We start from the raw sequence: 18,111 nt of genomic DNA, 5'->3' as shown, positions 1-18,111 counted from the left end.
GTTTCCTGTTTCCCACGTTAGAGGTAGACGACAGTCTGGGAAGTAATTGGCCATGTCGGGATGGAGCAGTCAGATTCCCCCATTTAAATTATTTTTATTTCATGTTTACAGTCATTAATGTAATCACACACTGACCTGAGGCTACTGGAGTGTGTGGAGCGATTACAGAGGGCAGCAGCCAGTCACAGCGGAGTTCCCACAGCGTTATCACTGGGCCGATCACACTGGGAATGCTGGGACTGGAGCGTGAGGCATGGACCAGTGTTTTGTGAAAGAGCTACAAACACAGACACAAAAAAAGGGATTTTTATTATGTAAATGTAGATTTCAATAACAACATGTAACGAAAAATGTATCTGTGCCTGTAAGAGGTGAATTTATTAGATTAGTTTCCTTCATACAAAAACTGCAAACACAAAGCAACATTAGTGATCATAGCTTTATTTCAAACCATCTGATTTATTCTAAGTGCAATTTATCTTCTCTTTTATCTCTGTGTTTGGTCTCCACCAGCAGCTAAATGCTCCTAAAACCAAAACATAAACAAACAAAAAGTTAAGAATTTTCTTGAGGTTCATCATCACGAGCAACAAGAAAATATTTATGAATCAGAATTCATCGTGACCTATTTATTTAGTTATTTATCTAGTTAAACGCTAAAAAAAGGAGAAGGATGCCAGCAGTGCAGATCAATAAATATGATCATACTTTGATATTATTGCACAGGATGTGTCGTTAAGAAGCATGATAGCACTTGGGGAGATGGTCTTAATGGAACATTTATAAGTAATACAGTTATTTTACACACTTAATTAAATTTAAGTTGTTTCAGTGACTAATTTTCAATAAGAAGAAACATCAAACAAATTTATAACAGTTTAAACCGAGACATGGAGACAGAGTTTGAGATTTTAAAATGAATAGGTCAATACATGGCTGTCAAACATTAATACATCACATGCACAAAATGTTTTAGAGCTGTTGTTTGACAAACATCTGAGAAATATCTTGTGACATATTTGTATTTTTGACTCTTTCGTGAACCTAACAAGCGAAAGAAATTAGTGGAAAAACAGAAGTGAACACATCATACTCTAAAAGCTTTAATGGCGACAGAGTAATGAGATTCTTTACATCCCAGATTGGTCACAGTGCATCAGCGCAGCCCGAGGATGAACCCCGCCGCTGTCTCCGCTCGCCCCTCGTGACAGCGCACGCCACGCACGGCAGCTCTGACATGTTATGTAATCGCATTTCTTCTTTCTGTGGCCACATGAAAATAAACAGAGATATATACAGAAGCCCTCGGCCCAGCGGAAGCAGGTTTCAGCCAGAGGAATGTCCATGTTGTTATGAGCTGAGGGGTGGATGGTCCGCTCAGACAAACACTCGACTGTCTGAGGCTCAGGGGTCAAAGGTCAGGGGAAAGTACAGGGAGAGGGGGGGGAGTGAGAGGGCTCTCCTTCAGAAGATGAGGTTGGTTGTCTGTGATGAATGAGAGGCAGACGATGGATCTTAAGAGTTTCAAGTGCCATTGTTGAACCTGAGCAGACTGGTGTCTAATCATCATCAATTAAACTAATTGAGAGAATTGAGAAGAATTTGATTGACAGCTGTTAAATACAAAGTTATGTCTGTTTTCTTGCATCTCTGACGTCAGAAAACAGGTCTGTTTTTAATTCTAATCACATAAACTGGCGATTTGTTTTTTGAAAAATCAAAGTGCTGAGAAAGTGAAGATGATAATAGATTATGAATCACAGTACAATGTAGTAGCATTATTGCACTAATAAATAACTTGTCACGATTAGTCACTTGTTTTTAGGGGTCTGGATTCAAAGTGGGTTTGTTTATCAGTAAGGGCTCTATTATAGTTCTTATTGCTCTTTTGATTTCAATCCTTATCAGTTATTAATCACTAACACTAAAAGAGAGTTGACCCATTAATCTCCGATCAGTATTTACAGCTCTCATCAGATCATTAAAACACTGTGAGCATCTTTCATCTGTTCATGAATGTTCATTTAGATTTTTTTCAACTGAGCCTTTAAAATTATGAATGAAACACACACATGGATGAACGTTTGATGTTCATGCAGCTTAAAGACACAATCCTGTGGCAGCTCTTTTAAAGGAACAGTTCAATATTTTTGGGAATAAGGTAGAAAAGATGAACACCACCGTCATATTCTGGATGTGAAATGTGAAGCGGAGGTTTATTCTCAAATAGAAAACTGAAGAAAAAAAACGAGCAGAACGCAGATGGACGGAGGCAACTTCCTGTGACACTGAGGTTAAAATAAGACTCAGACAGCAGCAGCAGCAGCAGCAGCAGCAGCAGCAGCAGCAGCAGCGACAGCGACACACTTCCACTGAAACAAAGTAAACGCAACACAATTCAATCAAGAGCTCTATGGTGTAATTTACGATGCGCTAAGATTAGACACATGTCAGGAGACACAGCCGCTGTGCGTCTGCATGCCTTTGTCCCTGTGTTTGTGGCGAGCAGATGGTGGGAGTGGACACACATGCCCTGACAGAGAGGCCATAGAAACCCCCCCCCAAACCCTACCCTACCCCAGATCAACCCACCACCCCCCATCCCATACACTCACTCCGACTGCCAACCACCACCTCCTCCTCTTCGTCTCTCTGGTCCATAAAAGGCCACATCTGACCTCTGACCCCGCTGGAATCCCGCTCTGATTGGGGGAAAGTGCTCGCCGTGGCCCCGGCAGGAACAATGCTCAGTGGTCAGCGAGAGGAAGAGGAGGGGAGGGGATGTCGGCAAGGATGGAGGGGAGGGAAGGAGGGAGGGAGGGGGCAGGAATTCTCTACCTCTCCTCTCTCTCCCTCCCTCTCCTTCTCTCTCCCTCTCTCTGTCCCTCCCTCCATACAAACCCAGAAGTCGAGCGGTGTCACAACAAGCCAGGAGCGAGCGAACTAACCGGGGGGGAGCTCATTTTTCCATCTGGTGGACGAAGGGACTCGGGCACGGCGGCAAAACCAACTACCCCCTGAAAGAGAAGAATAAGAAGAAAAAAAGAACAAGGAAAGGCTTCAGCGAGTCGGGAGTCAGATTGCTCTCTGCAGACAGAGAGAGAGTGAGAGGAGGAGGAGGAGGAGGAGGTCGTGGTAGTAGCAGCGAGAGTTTGATTCAGCAGCAGCAGCAGCAGACAGAGACTGAAGGAAGGAGCAGGAAGGTGAAGACGAGACGTGGTCCTTTAAAAAACTCGGGGGGTAAACAGGAAACTGGCTGAATCCGGGGTTATCCCATCATGACTGCATCTCTGGGTACGTGCACGCTCAACAAGTGTCAGAAAGAATGAAAGAGAGTGTGTGTGTGTGTGGTGCTGGTGCGATGATGATTGCCCTCACATGTGTGTGTGTGTGTGTGTGTGTGTGTGTGTGTGTGTATGTATGAGTGGGACTGTGACAATTCACCCTTTCCAATCCCATGTGTCTGAGCTGAGTTTATGAACTTCTCTCTCTTTTCTGTTCTTTTGTTTTTCTTTCTCCTCTTCCCGTCTCTCTGCAGGCGTTTTCTGCTCATTCTCTTGTCTTGTTTATACTGCGTTATCTCTCCCTCTGTCCACCCCCTCTGGGAATTTTAAGGAGGGCATACATGCACAGAAACACTTCCCCTTTCTCCTCCAGGCCTCTGGTATTTTGCAGCTTCTGGAATTTCTCTGCCAGATGCCTCATCTCTTTCTCTCTCTTTTTCTGTGCATGAAAAGACTTTTTCTTTTCTTTTCTTTTCTTTTTTCTCTTCTGTCGTTGATCTCCTGCTCCGGACGCCGGCAGCATCTGCAGCGACGTCTCTGACATCTCGCATTTTGCTGGGATGGTGAGGTGGTTTGTTCCACTGCTGCGTTCATGACCTCATCCCTTTTAAAAGACTATTTTGGCGTCCGTCATGCAGTCATGGAAGGCTGATGCACTGGTGGTGGTGGTTAACCAAGAGGGGGAGACCGATACCCCCCTTTTTTTTCTGCACTACTGACCCGGATTGAACCGAAAAACTCTTTGAAGACCCATGTTTTTGTTGGGGAGGGGAGGAAGGCTTATTGCTGTGAGATGTCATACACAATAAAATAAGAAAAAGAAAAAAAAAAACGCAGTAATAACATCCCTCTGATTCACAAGTTGAGCAGTTTTAAACTTTTGCAGCTGTTTCACACAAAGCGACAGCGAGAATTTTCCACATTTCGTCGTGAGTGAATTCAGCGCCAGCGCCGCTCAAGTAAAGTCTTTTACACTTGATGTGTGGTTTTATAATTACAACAAGGACTTGAAACGATCATTTGATCAATTAGTTGATCCACAGAAACATCATCTGCAGCTACTTTAGGAGGAGGTTTTTGCATGTTTTCCTCTTGATACGTAGCTAACGTTAGCATTAACAACCAGTGCAGAAGAAAAAACGTTGCAACATCAGCATCAAACTTCATTCTTTCACTCACCAGCAGCTGTATCCAGAGGTGAAAAGCAACTATTTTAATCTTTTGCTAAAATTAACGCATGCTAACCAACTAGCCGCAGGCTGTCTCGTCACTTCTCAGTAGCGTCGCCACCAGTTTGCTGCTCACATGGTTTATTATAACAACGATATAACAATAAGGCCAACAATGGCTGAGGCCTCTGTCAAGCTACAATCACCAGCCCCAAGAAAAACTTACAGCTTACACAACCAATCATTAATAATCCATCAATCACTCGCTCTAGTTATTGCTCCGCGTTTGTGAGGATTTTCTGCTTCTCTTTGTCTTTAATTCATCTTTGGACTGAACGTCGCACAAAACAAGTATCAGCTCAGGCCTTGTTGTAAACTTTGGCTTTTTTCCTGATAGATTTGTCTGCAGATTTTTGGTCTAATGATCAATTAATTGTCCAATTTATTGAGTGACCAGACAGTGTAAACTCAGTCTTTTTTTCCGTGCAAGAACAAGAAAGCCTACATTGAACTTTTGAACAAGTATGAAGAAGCATGTTTCAAATACTTTCAATTTTTCCTATAATTAGCTCCATGCCACTATATAAATCTGTCCAGGCCTTTATTCTGAAATTATAAGGAAGAAATCAGTAGAATGAACCATAAGAAAACGGCAATATCCAGTCTGGTCTGATCCACCAGTTTCTCCTGTGAGAAGGTTGAAAACATCGGCTGCTGCACGTACATTTATTCCCTATGGGATGGAGTTATTGAAAAGCTGCTGCTCTGAGACACTGTGCAGATACTTTAATAATCGAGCAGATTTTTAATTTCACTGCTGTGTGAGAAACATCTGACTTGTGCAGCACGGCAGGAAATGAAGGGCAAGAGGCAGAAAACTCAAGCCGCAAGGACGGAAAATGTTGACAACACAGTGGACAGAAGGCCAGCTGAGGGTGCACGGACCAAAATGGGAAAAGGAAAATGAGGATTTTGTTCCCCAGAGCATTAATCAACAAGTGCTCTGTGTGTTGTCACAAGCTGCAGCCCGTGTGAGACTCAGCAGAACATCGATTGTTCTGCGTGCAAGCTGTGGTGGTGATGTAATGGCGGCTGGTACATCTGCAGTTTACAGCAACATGACAAAACACGTGGAATTCAAGGAAGCACTGAATCTCTATCAGAAAAAGAGAAAGAACTACATTTAGTTTTGCTTCATCAGGCGCCAGTCAGTGCTGGTGGTGCCTGTTAAACACATAGAAGCTGTTGTCAGTCACTGCAGGTGGAAATGAGACAAAACCTTCAGCTTGAGAGCAACATTTGCAGCATCGTCCTTCAGCTGGGACACAGAGTCAAGGTTTCTACTGTAGTTGAGGACATAGAGATGAATGAGTTTGTCGTGTCTCTCAGTGACAGCTGCTCGGTCACAGTCAGAGACATGTGCAGCCGATGGAGACGATTCAGTCAGACCAGTCATCACAGATTTAAACAGTGACACTGGCACAAACCCCTCGAGCTTCAGGATGCAGAGTTAAAGGCCAACAAAAAATAGTCTCAGACGGTTTTTAGGCCTGAATGTACCAGTGATTGGAGTCAAGTCGGACTCTGGTAATGATCTGTGTTCAGACGGAGTGGATGCTTCTGCTTCTAAGGAGCTGGATCTGAGGTTAAAACTTGGAGGTTACACACTGTAAAAGAGTTGTTTGAAGACTATATAACCCCAGACAACAATACTGACCCGAATGCGAGACTGACATGATTATTGGATGACCCACTGTTATCCAAATTTATCTTTTTGGAAAAAAAATAGTCAGTCAGTGACGCTGCATCATTCATCTGCGCCACTTGGCATTTATCCTTTTGGGGGCTCGCCATCGCCGAACATTAAAATCTCTGACTCCATATTTCTTCACTCTTTGGCAGCGGTTTAACGACTCCACCATCCTCTTAAAGTTTGCATCTTCTTCTCATTTGTTTGTTAACTTGTCCTCGTTTTCAGCCGTGTTTTTTTTTTTTTTTTCAGGCCTCTGGCACTGTAGTGACTTTTGATTGGCAGCTCCAGTCATGAGGGACACATTCAGGTTCCTGGTATCAGGCGCCATCCCAGTCTAGACCCTGAATATAGGACGACCTCAACTTTTTCAGATGTATTCATAAGGGGAAAAAAAAACCTGTCTTATATTCAGGTCAATGCTGTAGCTGCTGTAACCTAGACGTCTAAAATGTTCTGTAATAAACCACATCGTCCGGTTTTGACCTACAGACAAAAACACATCACGGTCTATGAACCAGACGCTGTTTCTGGTTTCTCAAGAAGTTCATAACGCAGCGATGAAAACAAACCTTTGTCGGACTTTGTGTGTCCACATCTTTCCATGACAACGAGTCAGAAGGATCTGCCTGCAACACAGGAGCATGTTATAACCATTGTCATGTGTGGATCCAGCAGCAGCAGCAGCAGCAGAGACATCGTGATGATCACTTCTGCAGATGGTTAAAGTCGGAGGAATTTCACTTCAAGACATGATCAAATATCTGGAACATTTCTGCTCTACAGATTTCCTCAATGAAAAACACGAAATCACTGATTATCACCCCAAAGTTGAGGTGGACAGTGAATGCAGCACGGCAGCCACAACGTGTAGGCTTCGAATCCCGTATTGAATCGGTTCAAGTATGTTGTTCGATGTGGAACAACGACATCTAACAAAGAAGAAATTTTATATTTAGAACCAATAATGAATTCATAATGATCAATTATTAGTCACACATGACACTGACACTAATAGAAAACACTGTAACAAACTATCAAAGCTGAACTGCAATGATTCTGTGGAGCCACATGTGTTTTCTGTAACTTTCTCCTCGATGATTTTGACTTTTGCTGCGAGGGTAAACAACATTTCTCACTGGCAAAACAAGGAAGCTGAAGTTCAAACAGTACACAAAAATAATATTAACTCCACTTAAGTAGCTGATGTTCTGCACATAAATGCACTTATTGCAGTCTTTAGTTGATAAGTGTTTCATTCACGAAACAACAGAAGCTCAGAGTTCCATATGTCATTATCGTTATTCATTATTTAATTTATTCTCTGCTCAATCTTTATTTAATGAGGCAGCCTCCTTGAAGTTAAGATCTGTTTTCTAAGAGAGAGTTCAGAACAAGAGGTGATCAACAAAACAAAGCACAAAGACACAAAGGAACAAGCAATGCATTGTTCACAGGAAAGCATCACCAGTTTTTGTTTTCAGCGTCTGTAGTGTCAGAGAGAGAGAGAGAGGGAAAGAAAATGAAAACAGACTCAACAGAAAAGATGAATGACAGGTTTAATAAGGGATCCGTCGGCTGCAGAGCTTTAAATAAAAGAAGAGATTTGACCAAATCTGAACCAGATCCACACATCAGAGCTTCGTCAGCGCAGGAATACGATGAATGAAACTGCAACAGTGGCTGCGACAGCACTTTATAAAACCATCAACTCATTATCAGAATACCTCAGACTCCAATAAACACCTCAGTGTTGTCTTTAAACAGCGTTACCCTTCACCCTCCCTCCCTTTCTCTCTCCCAGCGTTGTTATTCTTCCCTCCCTCCTCTGCTCGTAACTCGGCCGCTCCTCTGCCACTTCACTGACTCCGTGAAGCCGTTGGTTTGGTTCGAGCACCAACAGAGAGCAGAGGAATCTGATTTACAGACGACCGCCCACCAGTCTGTCTGTCCTCTCCTGAATAGCAGGACGATGGAGGACGCAGCGGGGGCCGAGCGATGATTGATTTTTACTGACGTGCAGGGAGGGTGAAGCTCGAACAGCCGATCACATTCTGATGCAGCTGCAAGTGACACCAAGGAGAGCTGGGAACAAAACGCTCCTTTAATGAATGTTGTGTTTCTGCAGCTTCACTCAGCTTCTTTTAGCTCCTGGTTTTGGTGCGAGGGCACAGACAGATACTCCAGGGACTTAGTGCAGCATTTAGCAAATACATTTCTGAGATGGGTCAGACCAAACCACAGGAGAGAGGAGTGGAAATTTGACTTAGATTAAGTGAGGCAAACACAAACATGTTGTCTAATTGAGGAATTATGTTGCTCTGTGTCTGTATGTATAAAGGGGAAATTGCAGCTGTCATGTGTATAAAGGCTTGGTGCTGGTGCGAGTGCAGAGATCAGAGTGAATCTCCCACTGCAACCATGAACTTCTCCTCCATTTTTGACATTGAATTCCAGGCTCCATATGCAAAGTTTAACTTATTTTAAAGGGATAGTTCAACATTTTGGCAAATCCCTATAGTCATAGCAGTAGGTTCGTTACCTTTAATTGTCGGTGCAAGCTATTTTTAGAACGGCGGAGCAGAGCCGCGAGCTGCTCAGAGCTACGCTACGGAGGCTAATGGGATTTCTTGGTTTCCCTCATCAAACTCATCAAATACACAATCCAACATCTCCAAAACGCTCTGGTGGACAAGTTGTGACCTGCACATTCACCGCGCTATGAGATAATAACGGAACATTATTTCTAAATAAACAACTTGTAAACTTACCAGACAGAGTTGTTTTCGAGGTAAATGCAGAGACTTGCTTCCTGAAAAACTGCCCCCGTGCATCAGCTGTTTTGCATGAATTTACCTTGAAAACAACTCTGTCTTGTAACGTTCTGTTATTATCTCATAACGGGGTGAATGTGCAGGTCACATCAGAAACCAAGAAATCCCATTAGCCTCCTTAGCGTAGCTCTGAGAGTTCAAATAGAGTGCACTGACAATTAAAGGTAACGAACCTACTGCTATGACTATAGGGATTATAGCAATGGGCCAATTTGCCAAAATGTTGAACTATCCCTTTAACTTTTGGTGCAAGCACATAAACCACAATGCACGTAGACAACATGTGACATCACACCATGGGTTTGGGTTTACTACCTGGATAGGGACAAGTGCATGTGATTGTCTGGTGTGAATAGATGCTAGAATAGATTCTGCAGGTTGAGGTCTAGTCACGAAAACACAGTCGAGATAATGAGAATTGTCTGTGTGTGTGTCTGGATGACTCTTTGCAAATATTTCAGCACAGATGACTAAAGACTTGTGTTATGCACCAGTTATTTCAGCTGTATTTGTCAGACACCACTCAGATCATTGTTAAACTGGTGGTGCTCTAATCATCCAATCAGGAACATGGCTTGGCTCAGCTTCATGGTTTCATTCATGCATTTTGATTCAATTTCATGGATCTTCACTGAGTAAATAGGAACTTTGTTTTACCCATAATCCCGAGGTGGTGTCATTAGTCAGACACACACAGTGGGTGTCAGGGCAGCAGCAGGTGACTTCCTCCTCTTTCTGTTCCTGTTTCTTCTCAGTGTTGCTCTTTGGCCTCGTCCACCCCCCACCCACCCTCACCCCCCTAGAGACGCTGCAGCCTGTGATCGCTCCCAACAGCTGTAACATGCCATAGACCTTCACACACTGTCAGCCTCTCAGTGTATGATATGTGTGTGTGTGTGGAGACAAAGTGCATGCACTCACATTCCTGTGGTCAGCAGGGAGTCTGTAAACCCACTGTTGTCCTCCATGTGCATCATTGTGTTTAAGGGTTTTTTTGAAGTGTGTGTAGGCCGAGCGCTCGGTGCTGCGACGCTGCTGCTGCTCAGCGAGTAAATGTTTGGATGCGTGAGTGGAAGAATAAAAGAGACGAGAGGGAGAGAAGTGTTTCTTTGTGCGAGAAAACACAGAAGCTCTGTAGCTGCTCCGAACATGTGGCCTCTCTGTGTGTGTCTGTATGTGTGTGTGTGTGTGTTTTTTTTCTTTCATCTTTCTACGTCTCTGCTCTGTTTTTCTTCCTCTCTCCGTCCTGCTCACACAGCAGCCGGCGTGGTCTCAGGTGGGAGATGTGAGGGCTCCAGATTACCTCACCGTGCCTTTAATGATTAATGGGATTTATCTCCATCCCAAACACGAAGGTATGCACAAGTTTTTTCAGCCTGAGCTGCACAGCCATCGCTCTCTTTGATCAGGAAAGTTAGTGTGTGTGTTTGTATGTGATGCTGATGGTTGCGGGGGTGATGATGATGATGATGATGATGGGGGGTGTATTGGCTGGCGGTTGTTGGCAGTCGTGCCCACATGGGTCCGTGCCATCTGGAATGGGTTTGCACGGTTTGACCCAAACTGAAGAGGCTTTGTGTTCAGTCAGAGCTGCAGAAGTGAGGAGAAAACAACGGAGAGAGAGAGAGAGAGAAACACTGTTCAAGAAAAATGAAAAGAGGAGAAAAACTCTCAAAGCTTTTCACAGAATAAAAGCATCGCAGAGTGTTGTGTGTTTGTTGTACGAGTCTGTGTCCATGTTTGTGTACGTGTCTCTCTGTCTCGGTTCAATTCAATGACGATGACCGTCATAATAATACACAGTACGTAGAATAGTAAAAAAGCTCCTGGTAGCAAAATCTTCACTGTTGCAGAAATTAGAGAAAGAAAACATTTTTGGTCTGAATGCTGAAAATTCCTGCAGGTGTTAAACAAACACTTTATCTGTTTGGATGTACTGTAGATTTAGAGAAACAGTTCAGACATAATGTTGTCTTATCAGAAAACATTCTGTGTGTGTCATTCAGGAACAGCAGCACGTTTCATTTTGGTTAACAGAATGAGTCATGTTACCATCAAGTGAGACTCAATCACCGTTCATAGTTTTAGGGAGTGAAAGCTTTTATTTTAAAGGTGAAAGGTTATAGTCTCTGAAGCAAATTTTACATAATGTTTTGAATATGTTTTATTTAGTTTTAGAGCACCACCAGTTGTTTTATTTTTGTAATTGTACTGTTTTATTTGAAATATTGATCCATAAGAAGTTAAATCCATCTCAGTGTAGTTTTCCATCTCCTCTCTCAGCTTCTCTCTGGAGGTCTAGTAGCAACAGGTCGGTGTCAGCCAATCAGAAGAGAGGAGGCTCCAAGCCTCTCTTCTGATTGGCTGACTGTAATAACAATAGGGCAGCTCCTGAAAGCTGCTCTATTGTAAGCACTCAGAGAAACCAAATCCTGCAAGTGTTGGATGATGGTGGGTCCAGGTGGTGAGGGGGCGGGGCTTTGAGTGACTGCTCTGTTGTGACATCACAAAGTCTTGAAAGTCGGCTGGTTTTAAGGCTCAGTTTCTGAATACAGGCTGTGTGCATTTCTCTGAGGACTGAGGCTTTGATACTTTCACAGTATTAATATAGAACCTAGAGCTGCTTTTTTTACACTACACATGGACATCTACCTTTATACTGTATGGAGCTTTAAAGCAGATATCAGTGGAATGTTTTTGTTAATATAAGTCCTAAATAGTCCTATTTTCCGTCAGCAATCACTTACATGAAGTATTTCAGCCTAAACACGAGTCTCTCCGTCACTCTGCTCTGCTGTAACCCGAGGAGAAAATTTTCCTTGTGGGATACAAGTGTTATCCAATGAGGGGAGAGAACGGCATGAAGGGCTGTGTGTGCAGCCAAGGAATGCGCGTGAATGTGGTGACGTAGCACGAGGACCAATTGATGCCTGACAAGGGCGGGGGCTGCTAACTCATGGTGCGTTCAAGGAAACTCGTACTTTGTGTTTTTCCTTCCTGTGAAGTCATACCAGTTCGATCTGGTACGAGTTCACGGGTCGGACGTTACGAGTGGCCGTTATAGGGAACTTTCACAGACAACAGGACGGTACAAACACGAGCTACGGGTTACCTGGAACGCTACCAAGTCGTAGTTGTGACTTGAAGCTGTAACTTACGGTTTCAAAAGCCTGCCTTGAACACAGCATTAGCCGAAACGGCCGTGCCGCTGTTATCTGCTTTAACACAAACATCTACCTTTATACTGTATGGAGCTTTAATACAAAAATCTACCTTTATACTGTATGGGACCTTTAACAAAACATACTTGTGTCCCTATTTGTTTCACACCGGGCTCCTAATGTTTCTCTCTTAGTGCGTCGCTCTTGGTTTCTTCATTAGTCTGTGTGTGTGTCTGGATGAACATGAGTAGCCATGGATACTGTGCAGCATGGTAACAGGAGGTGAAAGGTGTGTGAATGTGTAATAACCAGAGTCTGGTCTGAGGTCAGAGGTCAGGGTGGGGTCAGCCGGCGTTGCCACAGTTTTGTCTCTTCTGTAATTAGTCGGTCGAGCTGGGATGAGCAGATGTGACAAAAACCTCAGCGAGGGGGGAATCCGCCGTGGGAACAGAGGGCGACGGAGCTCGACGGCAGCTTTCTGGGAAAAGTCCCGAGAGGAAAGAGGAAAAGTGTCAGCGAGTGTGGGAATGTTTGTGGAGTCCTGCTGCCCCCGGTGCATTCACCCTCAGTGTGTTTGTTTCCTACAAACAACAACAACAACAGACTCAGGGTATCTCCTCTCTACGAGCTGTGCATGACTGAATATCACTAATTAGAGGTTTAGGGCTAATTTGGAGCTGAATACAATGAATTTTTGACTTTGGAGTTCTCAGAGTTTAAAGGGATAGTTCAACATTTTGGAAAATTGGCCCATTGCCATAATCGCTATAGTCATAGCAGGAGGTTTGTTACCTTTATTTGTCGGTGCAAGCCGAGCGGTGAGCTGCTCAGGAGGCTCATAGGATTTCTTGGACTCATCTCAGACTCATCTCAGACTCATCAAATACACAATCCAACAACTCCAAAACGCTCTGGTGGACAAGTTGTGACCTGCACATTCACCACGCTTTGAGATAATAACAGAAAGTTACCAGACAGAGTTGTTTTAGAGGCAAATTCATGCATTTTGGAGTTGTTGGATTGTGTATTTGATGAGTTTGATGCAGGAAACCAAGAAATCCCATTAGCCTCTGTAGCTCGCGGCTCTGCTCCGCCGTTCTAAAAATGGCTTGCACTGACAAACAAAGGTAACAAATCTACTGCTATGATTATAGGGATTATGGCAGTGGTCCAATTTGCCAAAATGTTGAACTATCCCTTTATGTTTCAAATCATATGGCACCAATATAATGTGTAATTATTTTTGCATTATTTTGCATCAGATTATGGAAGAAATGAGAAGCTGTTTGCTGACAGGTGTAGATCACACCTGTAAACATGTTGCATTGTGGGTTTAACAGCTTTATCTCTTCATTTCCATTTCTGCTCCATGTTTAATATAGCTTCAGATACAGACGGACACTTAACATACGTAACATAACTTTCACTGCGGTTGAGTGAGTCCTGCTCAGAACAGCTGCCAGGGCGTCCACACTTCCAGACATCTGATACACCGTACATAATGTAGGCATCATCGAAATCTGTGTGGGAGCTCCTCTGCTGTGGGAAAGTCTCATTAAACTTAAAACCCTTTTCACCGGTGGAAGGAGACACTCAAGTAAAAAAATGACTGTGGTTGTGGTTGAATCAAACTGTCAGGGGCAATAGGGAGGTATTTTATCTCAGGTCGTTAATATGTCAAACATCGCTTAAAACATTAACGTAAAACGTGCAGAATCTGACACAGTGAGTTGATAAGAAGCTCAGAGGAAATCAATTCATTCAATTTCTCAATAATCAGCTGATGAACTTGTCTCAGACAGAATTACGTGGATGTATTATAATACTGTACATCTTCATACACACTTCCTGTTCAATGTTTTCAACTTCAAATGTCAGAAAATACTAAACTCAAGTGCATCCCAACTGGTGCATCACTTTTTACTGTCCCCCTGGAAACATTTCCATTTGCAGAGTTAATTTATTCAGTTGTGTTGTTCACATTCTCTGAATTTGTTTATGTTGTATCTGTTTACATATTTTCTTAAAGTGTAGTGTGCTAATCTCTCAGGGTCACTGTACTTATGGTTTATACCTAACTTTGACGTTTTTTAAATTATAGTTCATGTGTTCTCCAAAAAATATAAATGAAGATATAACACCCATGTCCTCTTTCATTGTATCATATCATCAAACATATATTAGCAGTTATAATTTTACATGTATGTGTCCTTTATCTATGATCCTTGATGTTTTATATGTAAAATATTAGTTTGCTTTCTGGTATGAAACAGAAAGACACAAGTAAAGTACAAACACCTACGTCTGGAAGGTCACGTAACTCTGCTGGCAGGGCTCACTAGTTACTGTTCAAACGTTCAGATAGTCTTACATTTGTACTTTGTGCGAGTGGCCGTTGCGTTGCGTCATTCACTCATTCACGCATTCCTCAAATTCATTAACAGCACACGTGTGATTATATAATCCACTCGAGATGCTGCATCTTGTCCAACACGACGAGTTCAAATTCCATCTCCATCTCTCGCCGGTGCTTGAATGGAGAGAGGGGTTAGGAGCGGAAGAGGGGAGGGTGGGTGGCCGTCCGAAAACAAGGAGCTCTTTATAATGACTGACTCTTTTCACTATGACTCATCGTGCTTCACAGGCCTGTCTGTGGCCTGAGGAGGCCTGTCCCGGTGTTTGCTGAATGACACACTGTGTTGTCAGAATGTCAGGGTGTCGTGTTGGGATGTTTGAAATGCCCTGCTACATCACACACACACACACACACACACACACACACTGATGTTTGCTGTCAATCTCTGCCTCATTCAAACTTGAGTTCCCACTCTTACCGAAGCAGCTTTTACAAGATCTGCAATTTGAGCTTAAAGAAAAAAGAAAAAAAAAAGGGAGATGAAGAAGAAGTTCAATACTTTCAACTACACTGAGTCTTTAATCCAAATAAAGGCAGGGCCAGAATGAAAGTAAACACTTTTTCTTTTTCATGATACATCTGAGAACTCATGTTTCTGTTTCTTTCTCCGGTTTTTCCTCCTCAGAAGCTCGTAGTTTCCTGGACGGTGTGAACCACGCCGGCGGCTCCTCGGAGGGAGACCTGTTCAGATCAGACGTGTCAGTCACTCCCGCTTCCTGTCAGAGGATCTTTGGCTCCATGTGCTCCGTGTCATCAGGAAGCCCCCTCCCACACACAGACAGGTACATAGTTCTGTACACATAGTTTGATGGTTTGCAACAACTTCTGCAGTGGATTTTACACTCTGTGCTTCTCGTTTCAAACCAAACATTCAATTTCCGAAACTTGTCAAGCGCTGACAAGTTTGTGATTTCAAATGTTTTAAAAAGATCAGAATTTCAAATTTGTGACATTTTTACATTGCAGGTTTTTGCTTGTGTTTAGACGGCAATGTAACATTCAACATTATCTTTTATCATTAAAGGGGGATAGTTCAACATTTTTGGCAAATTGGCCCATTGCTATAATCCCTACAGTTTTAGGAGTAGGTTCATTACCTAAGGCTAATGGGATTTCTTGGTTTCCCTCATCAAACTCATCAAATACACAATCCAAAAACTCTAAAACACTCTAAGGTGTGACCTGCACATTCACCACGCTATGAGAAAATAACAGAATGTTACCAGACAAAGTTGTTTTCAAGGTAAATTCATGCAAAACCGCTGATGCGCGTTCTTGTCGGGGGCAGTTTTTCAGCAAGCAGTCTCTGTATTTACCTCTAAAACAACTCTGTCTCATAACGTTCTGTTATTATCTCATAGCGTGGTGAATGTGCAGGTCACAACTTGTCCACCAGAGCGTTTTGGAGTTGTTGGATTGTGTATTTGATGAGTTTGATGAGGGAAACCAAGAAATCCCATTAGCCTCCGTAGCGTAGCTCTAAGCAGCTCGCGGCTCTGCTCCGCCGTTCTAAAAATAGCTTGCACAGACAATTAAAGGTAACGAACCTACTGCTATGACCATAGTGACTATAGGAATTATGGCAATGGGCCAATTTGCCAAAATGTTGAACTATCCCTTTAAGTTGTAAATGTCATGGTTACCATAAATTCAGGATTCAAGATATCAAAAAAAAACATGACTTTTTAATGTGGTATTTTGTCCACATGTTGTACCCGTACCTGCCAATGCCGCCATTTCACCTGTGTTTATTGTTACTGCCTCTGTTTTCTGTTACCTTTACTTGAAGTAGCCTCATTTCCATTGGCTGTGATACTAAGGGTGAAAGGCAGCTGGTGACACACATTGAGACTGAATAACATATAGATCCAGTTCTGCTTAACTATAATTAAGATAAAAAACATAATTATTTTCATGAAACATGTGGGAAATCAGAGCAGAAATATATTTTAACCAACAGAAACAAAGTAATTCAGAGATGAGTATGAATGAGGAGGCGTTTTACGACCATCTGGGATTTTGATGCTTTCATTTCTGTTTGACTTGATGCTAATTAGTTAATAACTTATTTGTGTTCATGTCTACCTCCTCTGCAGCGCCACCCCTCCTCCCATGTGGCATGACCGGACTCCAAACTCCCTCAACTCCCCGTACCCCCCCCAGCCCTCGCCCCCTCTCCCTCTCAGCACTCCCAATGCGCACAGTTCTCCACGGGGGGCTCTGAAAGCCCTGGGTGGAGGTCCGCCGGGGGTCCGCAGAGGGACAGACAGTCCGGACTTGTCCTCGTTGTTGTTGGGGAACGGAGGCCTGGATCACAGCCTGCTGGAGGCCATGGAGGGGCTCGGGACCCTGAACCTCGGGGGAGACGGGGGCCTCGCTCCGCTGCTGCCTGAGAAGAGGAGGTGGGGGGGCGAGGGGGGAGAGCTCGGCTCCCACTCCCCTTCTCTAAGCGGGTTTTCCAGCCCTCACAGCGGCAGCAGCCTCAGCATCCCCTTCTCGTCTCCCATGACCCCGGATCCACTCCGAGGACTCAGCGGGGCCCAGTCGCCTGGATCAGGTAAACTCCTAAGTCCATTCATGTTTCTCCAGTACAAGTGGTTGTACTGCTCCTTTAAAACAGTCTCTTGTCATAATTTGGGCTGCAGCCAGTCTCAAACCTAACGTTGAGATTTAATCTGTGTCTCGCAGACTTTGGCAGTAAGCAGGACACTGTGAAGTTTGTTCAGGACACGTCCAAGTTCTGGTACAAGCCCGACATTTCCAGAGACCAAGGTAAATATTGGTTTTGGATCCAAACAGGAGCCAAACGGCCACTTCTGAGCAGATAATACAGCACTTGTGCAAAGGTTTTCCCTCCATATACAGTCTGGGCACGGCCGCGGCGGCTCTAACTTTAGCTTATCTCTGTTGTTTGTCGACTCTCCACCCCCCCTCCCACTCACTGAACAGCCATCGCGGTGCTTAAGGACAAAGAGCCGGGCTCCTTCATTGTCCGAGACAGTCACTCGTTCCGCGGGGCCTACGGGTTGGCCATGAAGGTGGCCACGCCCCCTCCGTCTGTGATGCAACAGAGTAAGAAAGGTAACTTTTTTTTTTCAAAATGCATCAATCCAAAGGTCTCAGAGTTCATGTGTAAAGAAAAACATACAAACAAAACCAAAAAAACCTCTAACACATGTGGTATCTCTGCAGGAGGAGACATGTCCAACGAGCTGGTGAGACATTTCCTCATAGAGTGCACACAGAAGGGCGTCCGTCTCAAAGGCTGCCCCAACGAGCCCTACTTCGGTGAGGATCGTTTTATTTAGCAAGTTAATCTTCATTTAAATCATGATATTGTAAATTAATTTATCACTCAACCCTGTGGATGATGATAATGATAAACATTTTCAACATGTCAGTGTAAAATTGATCTAATGCAAAATGATTTACCAGCTGTGTTGCATTATATATTTTTATAAAGGGATGTCATGATCTATAAAATGTAATAAATCAGG

At 43.5% G+C, this 18,111-nt stretch overlaps 1 protein-coding gene across 2 annotated transcripts in view; it reads left to right on the top strand.

Moving 5' to 3' along the window:
• The window catches only part of LOC146989132 (tensin-3-like), a 52,804-nt gene that overhangs the window by 31,477 nt on the left and 3,216 nt on the right, over positions 1-18,111 (top strand). For both annotated transcript variants that reach the window (XM_085775103.1, XM_085775105.1), the window contains 5 exons: positions 15,240-15,396; positions 16,711-17,171; positions 17,303-17,386; positions 17,564-17,695; positions 17,807-17,902. In XM_085775103.1, the coding sequence (XP_085631229.1) occupies positions 15,240-15,396; positions 16,711-17,171; positions 17,303-17,386; positions 17,564-17,695; positions 17,807-17,902 (930 nt within the window). The remainder of the gene's footprint in view (positions 1-15,239; positions 15,397-16,710; positions 17,172-17,302; positions 17,387-17,563; positions 17,696-17,806; positions 17,903-18,111) is intronic.

This window comes from Trachurus japonicus, chromosome 4, assembly GCF_045865225.1.
Source record: "Trachurus japonicus isolate A0001 chromosome 4, Traja_1.0".
NCBI lineage: Eukaryota > Metazoa > Chordata > Actinopteri > Carangiformes > Carangidae > Trachurus > Trachurus japonicus.
The sequence above is the reverse complement of the archived record's forward strand: the minus strand, read 5'-3'. Positions and strand labels throughout refer to the sequence as shown.